This window comes from Mesoplodon bidens, assembly GCF_964165515.1.
Source record: "Mesoplodon bidens genome assembly, chromosome: 7".
In the NCBI taxonomy this organism is placed as follows: Eukaryota; Metazoa; Chordata; class Mammalia; order Artiodactyla; family Ziphiidae; genus Mesoplodon; species Mesoplodon bidens.
Window position 1 is genome coordinate 100,323,756 of NC_138164.1, and position 7,386 is coordinate 100,331,141.

Consider the following 7,386-nt stretch of genomic DNA (forward strand, 5'->3'; position numbering starts at 1 on the left):
AAGAGGACATCCAGTCCTTCCTCGGAACTCAGTTTTGGGGAGGCCGGGTGGCCTGGCTCTCCGTGCAGCAAGGAGACTGGGGGCTGCCCCCGCTCCGCGCGCTCAGCGCAGAACCCGCGCGGCCAAATAACCAAGAGCCTTGATTGTGCGCCTCTGGGATTAGGAGGCTGGAGAGGCGGACGTGCGGCCCCCGCGGTCGCAGCGGTTGGTCCAGACTTGGGGATCCCAGGGGGGGCAGGACCCCTGCTCCGGGGCCACCCTGCGCCCCTGCTCCGCAGCGTTCTCCGGAGCCTCGGATGCTCCCGGAACCCCCGCGGGCGGGGCCTGCCTTCCGGAGCCGGGCTGGCGGGCGGCGCTGGGGAAAGGGCCGCGACTTTCCCAGAGTGGCGGGGCGACGTCAGGCGGAAGGGCGCGGGGCGCGCACGCTTTAAAAGGCATTCGCTGTCATCCGAGCTCGCAGCCGTGGGGGCAGGAGCCGGCTATATAAGCGGCGAGCCGGGCGGCCGCGGGGCAGACGGCGACAGCAGAGGCGGCGAGCGCCTCGGAGCGCAGCGGAGCAGCGCCCCCGTAGCCCCGCGCCCCTCGACGGGTCCGCCTGCCCTCCCGAGGAGCGCCGACCCGGGCCCGCGAGGGCCGCCGCCACCCCGCAGCAGATTTGGATCCCCCGCCCGGCGAGCCCCAGGCTGCTGCCTCCCGGGGGGCCCCGGCGCAGCGGCCGCCCCCGGAGAGCCCCGCCGCCCCGCCGCCCGGCCCCGAAGACGCCGGCAGCGCCATGGCGGCCGCCAAGCCCGGCGAGCTGATGGGCATCTGCTCCAGCTACCAGGCAGTGATGCCGCACTTCGTGTGCCTGGCCGATGAGTTCCCACAGCCCGTGCGGCCCGCCAAGCTGTCCAAGGGCAAGGGCCGGCTGCGGCGGCCGCGCCAGTCCCGCTTCAAGACGCAGCCGGTGACCTTCGACGAGATCCAGGAGGTGGAGGAGGAGGGCGTGTCCCCCATGGAGGAAGAGAAGGCCAAGAAGTCGTTCCTGCAGAGCCTGGAGTGCCTGCGCCGCAGCACGCAGAGCCTGTCGCTGCAGAGGGAGCATCTCGGCAGCTGCAAACTGAGAAACAGCCTGGACTCCAGCGACTCCGACTCGGCCCTGTGAGGGGCGCCGCCCGCAGCCGGGACTCGCGCGCCTCGGCGGCCCGCCGGGGACAGGTGTGCGAACCCCTAGGGGCCCCGCCCCCCGGGGTCCCCCCGAGAACCGCCGCCCCTCGAGCGCTTGCACCCTCGCCCGGCTGCGAACTGGTCGGGGCGCCCCGAGCTGCGCTCGCCCTGGGCGGGAGCGCGCGCCGGGGCGCCAGGGAGGGGGCCCGCTTTCTCTGCCCTTGTAAATGTTTATTTTTTAACTCTTCCCAGTACGAACTCTGCTGTGAGTGTGTGCGGGGAGGCGCACCCTCGCCGAGTCGCCCCGGGTCACCAGGGCTTCCCGGAGAGCCGCTCCACGCCCTTGTCCGATGGTTTGCAACTCCGATTTTGCACACGGCTCCACCGTGCCCCCCAGCGCACACCCGTTCACACTCACGCCCACACACTCTCGCTGAACACTTTTATAATTGTTAGGCGCGGCCGATGGGACTTGGGGCGCAGCGCAGCTGCTGCTGTGGCCGGAGGATTGATATTTATTTTTGCATTGCGATGGCTGACGGCGTTTATTTAACGATCTTTTTACCTGGATATGTCTGTGAGACTCCCGAACGGAGACAAATAAAGTCAATATATTTGCACAGTGCATTTCTCAAGGCTCTTGACTTCTTGAACCTTGAGGGCCCAGGCTCCCAAGACTGGGGGAGAAGTGGGGAGGATTCGCTGGAACGGGGGGGGGCCGGGAATCCCCGGGTGGAGGCAACTCCACAAGCTTCGGTCACCGGAACGACGTCGCGTCCCCGGCGCCCGGGTGCATTACCCGCCTCCCCGGTGGATCCACCGTCCCAGAGCTCTCCTGCCTCCCGGGTCTGTTCCCCATCGCCGGTGTCCAGGGTGGGGTGGAGCAGCTAGGGAGGCGAAGGTTGGCGCTGTGAGGACGGAGAGCTCCTGCCTGGCGTAGCTGACCTCTCAGGGAGACCCGGGTCAGGGTCATCGCCCGGTACCCACCACAGAAGACCCCACTCACTCCGAGCCCTTTCCAGGCGACGGGTGGGGAGATGCCTGAGCCAGCGATAGGAGACCCAGGCAGGGATATATGGGTGGTGGGGTTCGAAGCAGGGCTGGGAGCTGGCGAGAGTGTGGGTACGCCCTCAAAGTCGCCTGCGGGTGAGGGCCCCGCTGCCCCCGCGCTGACTCAGCCTGATGCCAGGCGCTCCTGCGCTGGGGGAGCAAACGGCGGCTGTTTCGGTTCTTTGGTCCTTTTCTCCAGCTCTTCCCTTTGCCCTCTTCAAGGGTCCTCAAAGAATCTGTCTTTGGTCAGAGCCTGAAGGGCGCTTGGGTACCACGGAGTCCCCCCCACCACACACACACACACACACACACACACACGCCTTTGCTTACAGATGAGAAAACAAACCTAGCAGAGAGGGAAAGGTCACATGAAGAGCAGGGGCCGCGCAACCTGCTCTCCTGACTCCGCGTCCAGTGCTCCTTGCGTCACAGGACTCTGTCTTTCCAGTGCTTTCCAGCAGCTGTCTGCATCCCTGTCTACGCCCTGAATCCTCTGGGTTAGCAGTGTAAGAGGCTCCTCCGGCCCGTTGTGGTAATGGGGGTAATAAACCACATTCGGTTGAGGAGGGCAGGTCCTCACACTTGGGGCCCCCTCCCAGCCCATCCCTCCAAGAACACTCCAGACTTGAGCCACCAGGGCCAGGCTTTCCGCTGAGCAGTTTAGAGAGACGCGGAGAGGATGGATGCCCCCTGGTGGTGGGGGCCTGGCGCTCAGCTCAGCCCAGCCCTGCGGGGCATCTGAACTGCCTTTTATCTTCACCCTGCACCTCTTGTCGCCCTGGACTTTGTAGAAAACGAGAAGGCAGAGGAAAGAAAACAAAGAAACAAAAATAGAACACACAGGGTGTAAGAGAATGTCCTCCCCTCTGGCTCACAGAGAAGGCCGCCAGGCTCAGGGCCTTGGGGACCGCAGCCTTTGGTGCTGCCCTCGCCTCTGGGAATACACGGGCCGTTTCAGTCCCCAGCAACAGCCAGTTCCACTGTGAGGGCACATGTCCAAGGCACTTAACTGCAAAGGCATCAGCGTGGTGAGGCAGCCGTGAGTCCACGTTTTGATTCCCGTCTCTGCAGTGGCCGTGGCGAGGCTGGCTTGAGCCCCTTGGGGTGGGAGGAGGGTGGCCCAAGCTCAGAACTCCCTCCCCGAGCCCCCTCCCCATTCTCTTCCCTCATCTTGACCCCCCTCACCCCCATTTTATCTTACATCTTGGGCAGTAGCTCCTGTTTCTACTCTTCAAGAGGCAGCTGCTGCAAGCCTTCCTACGGGTTCACCCTTCCAGACTGATATCCTGGCTAGGCGTCCCCCTCTGGGCACCACGGCCCTGCCAATACCCTTCGCCCTGCTGGAGAGCCTCCTTCTCCAGTCCCCCATCTTCAGCCCATACACCAGCTAAAGGCCTCCCTGAAGGGTCTCCTTGAGTCATCCTGGCCAACGTCTGGGACGTTGTAGGGGACCGCATTCGATCGCTCCAATTCCTGGTCAGCTGTTGGCAGGGCCTAGCGCCCAGTAGGTGCTTCCGAAAAGTTTGTTGGGTTACAATGAGTAAGGGGGCAGTGAGGAAGATTGATGCTCATCTTGCCTACTTCCTGATTTTTTAAATTAATGTTTTGTTACCCAAGAACTATTTGTTCATTATATTAAAAACAAGTCAGTCATACTCCTACCACCCCCAAGATAAATATGTCAACATTTTGGAGATTATGCCTGTATTATGTGTGCATGTATATGTATATATATGTGTGCATACATGTAGCTATATATACATATACACACATATATATATATTCTTTTTTACAAAATGGGTTTATGCTCTAAACGCTATTTAGGATGCTTTTTTTTTTCTCGCTTGGATCTCTATTTATGATTTTTATGAACTTCTCTTGAATAGATACTCCACGTTTAATTCGGCTAATTTCCCACTCTTTGGTATAAAAGCGATATCCCATTTGTTTCAGGTTCTTACTTTTGCCTATACTGACAGTTAGTTCTAAGGACTGAATATGGAAAGAAGTTTGGAAGAGGTGGTGACACGGAGAGAGGCTGGGGGTAGAGACTGGGATGCTGTCGTGCCGGGGTGCTACGGCCCCTGCACTACACGGGGGCACTCTCTGGGTCCCAGCATCTCTGCTCTGCACAGAGGAGGAAGGAGGGGAGACAGGAGGGGCTGCTCTGAGGCCCCTGTGGAACTTCTGGGGCTCAGCTCCTCCCTGTGGCTCGAAGGCAATCCAAGGCAGCACGCGGCTCCAAGGAGGCGGCTGGGCTGGGAGGCCAGATAGTGGGAGAGGAGGAAGGAGAGGGAGACATGAGTTGAGGGAGCAAGAGAGCATGAGAACCAGAAAGATGGGAAGGAATGAGGCCCTCGGGGAAACGGGGAAGCTCAGAGACAGAGAGAGATGACGAAACACAGGGTCAGGAGCCAGAAAATGTCACGAAACTGAGAAGAATAGGGGCCACCCTTGGAGAGAGAGAGAGAGAGAGAGAGGAAGAGAGAGAAAGGGGTCTGTAGAAAGTAGGGGGGAGGGAAGGCGAGGTAGAAAGTACTCTGGAGAATGCGCATTGGAGCAGAGAGAAAATCGGGGTGAGAGCGCCTCTCTGGGAGCTGTAGAGCCGGCATGTGCCAGGGGTGGGTGGAAGCCTGCCCAGCCGTCTGGCTTTACAGCCGTCTGGCTTTACAAGCTTGTCCAAGGAGACGCCTCCTTCCTTCCCTGCCCCACCTGGGCCTTAGCCCACAGTCCTAGCCTGGGTGATGAGTTTCCAAACAAGCTGGAGCTCAGAGAAGGTAGCAAGTTGCCATCCCAGCCCTGGCCGGCAGCCTCTTCTAAACATTTCTCTTTGGCCCTGGGGGAGATATTTATCAGGGTATTTCTTGACTCGTTTAAATGCCAGGTTGTCCTTTGAAGTCTGCTGTGTGCCACTCCTGGGTCTGCTTGGTGGGAGGGTGGGGGGTGAGAGGGAAGTGCTGTCTGTGACCCCAGGGAATCGGGGTCAGCTGTGGACTTGGGAGTCCTCCGTCAGGGAGCACATTTGGGGTAGCCCTTAGGCCCACCGGGCTCTGCAAGATGGGGGGAGGATAAAGGCCACCATTTCGTGAGCACCTCCTGTGGGTACTCTGATTTCATCCTGAGAACCTTACCAGGCGTTTTACAGAGGAGAAAACTGAGGGTCAGCAGGGTTAAGTTTCTTGCGCAATGCCACACGGCTAGGCAGTAGTGCGCTGGGTTGCCACATGTATTTTCTTTTCTATCTGAAAGCCTACGCTCTTTCTAGAATATGATCGCAGCTTCTTACTGTACCCCCTGTGGCGGCGATGAGAATGGGCCTTGCAGACCTCTGGTGACAGGGGTGTAACTGACCAGTGCAGAGCAGCTCTGGCTTTGCAATCCATCCACTTCTTTGGCGGAGGCTGTGCCCCCCACAGGCTGCTTCCCACCAACGACTGTGTACGTGGCTGGGATTCCAAGGGAGAACAGTTCTTGGGAGACACGAGATTTCTTTGTTGGTGGACTTTGGCTCAAAGATTTCCCGATGGCTCTGCAGAAGCCTTCTCAGACTGCGGGGCTGTCCACGGACACCTTCTCTCCCTCTCTCCTTCTCTCGGGGTCACTCCTGCTTCGCAGCCTGCTGGCTGGCTTCCCTCCGCTTCCCTGTGTATTTCACATCACACAGGCTCTGCTTCCCTCTGTATCTCACGTCACACAAGCACGCCTCCTCGTGAAAGCCTTGCACACTCAACTCCACCTTGGAGTCTGCTTCTCGGAGGGCCCGGGCCCGCACATCCTCCCATCTCCCGGCAGCTTCGTGGCGCAGCCCTGCATCTCCCTCAGGCCCCCACTGGCACAGGGTGGGATGGCAGGCATCGTTTTAGAGAGAACTGCAGGGACATGGCCAAGTTTACCAAACAAATATGTGCTGGGAGGTCTGCTGGCCGTGTGCTTCTGGATGCGGAATAGCACGCTGCAGACTGTGTGTATATACGCCGTGAGAGGATGAGGGACTCCCACGTGGACAGTCCTCTCAGCCACGTGACTCACACGATGGCCATCTGCCCATTCAGCTCCCAGGCCCACAGTGGAGACTGCTAATTGTCCACCAACATTGATTTCCCGCTTCCTCCAGGGCACACAGCCAGCCTCTGTGTCGCAGACGCTCTTGGACTTAGGTCTATCGACGTGCTAAGTTTTTGCCAATGGCATATATTGGGAAGAGAAGCATGTTTCTCCCAGACCTCGGCCTTAATGTGTACCCTTCTCCTGCCCTGCCCCCCGTGCTCTCTGTCCCCTACCCACAAGTGACAACATGGATGTGCCTGCAACCCAGTGATTGAGCCGACAAGGCCAGTGGCCTAGGGGATGGCAGAGAAACAAGACGAAAGGAGCCCAGGCCCCTGGATGGCCTTGTGGAACCAAACAGCCTGCCGATCTGGAATGATCACCGTGGACAATTACACACGAGAGAAATGCACTTCTATCTTCTCTGAGCCACTAAATCATTATTGGATCTCTTTGTTATACCAGCCTTCCCTTACCCTGAATAAAGAAATATTAGGGCTGGCAGTGGGGTACTGTCCTAACAAAACTTCTGCAGTACTAGGCATTGACTTAGTGATTTTGCTGCAAGCAGGGAGCATATAAACATTGCAGGTTGGGAATTTAGAGCCCCTTGTTATACTTTGGAAAAGCATTTGGTAAAACCATATTTATGACATTTTGGAAGGCTGATCATGTATTGACCGAGCACATAGCTCTAGGAGAAGTGGTTGGAAAGAGCCAGAATACTTGTGTGCACTGGCTGCTCCCTGTGGCTTTTAGCAAATTATTACAAGAAAGACATGAATGATGGAAAGGAATAAGGAGTATCTAGAAACATGGGGCCTCACAGGGGTGAGAGCCGCCCCCCTTTTGTAACCCACACAGAAGGAAATCATCTGCTGTGGCTCAGAGCCTTTCTCGAAGGCCACCCAGGAAGCCCGGCCCGGGATCCAGCCCTGGAGCAAGGTTAGACTAAGGGTCTCATCTGCCCACTCAGACTTATTGTGGGAGAATCCACATTCCCCTCTCCTCCCCTTCACCCGCCACCCTATGTAGCCCAAATTAAAGTGAGAGTGTTACGGACCAGGGTTCTTGGTCTCCTTAATCAATAGAAATTGATCAGAGGCCAGACAAAAAATTCAGGCAAAGCTTTATTGGGGCCCC

The 7,386-nt window shown here is 58.3% G+C and overlaps 1 protein-coding gene across 1 annotated transcript; it reads left to right on the forward strand.

Moving 5' to 3' along the window:
• Nucleotides 1–447: 447 nt before the first annotated feature.
• Nucleotides 448–1,771, forward strand: LOC308620994 (uncharacterized protein C11orf96 homolog). Its single transcript, XM_081241004.1, has one exon. The coding sequence runs from the start codon at nt 773–775 to the stop codon at nt 1,142–1,144; it is 372 nt and encodes a 123-aa protein (XP_081097130.1). The 5' UTR covers nt 448–772; the 3' UTR covers nt 1,145–1,771.
• The last annotated feature ends 5,615 nt before the right edge of the window (nt 1,772–7,386 follow it).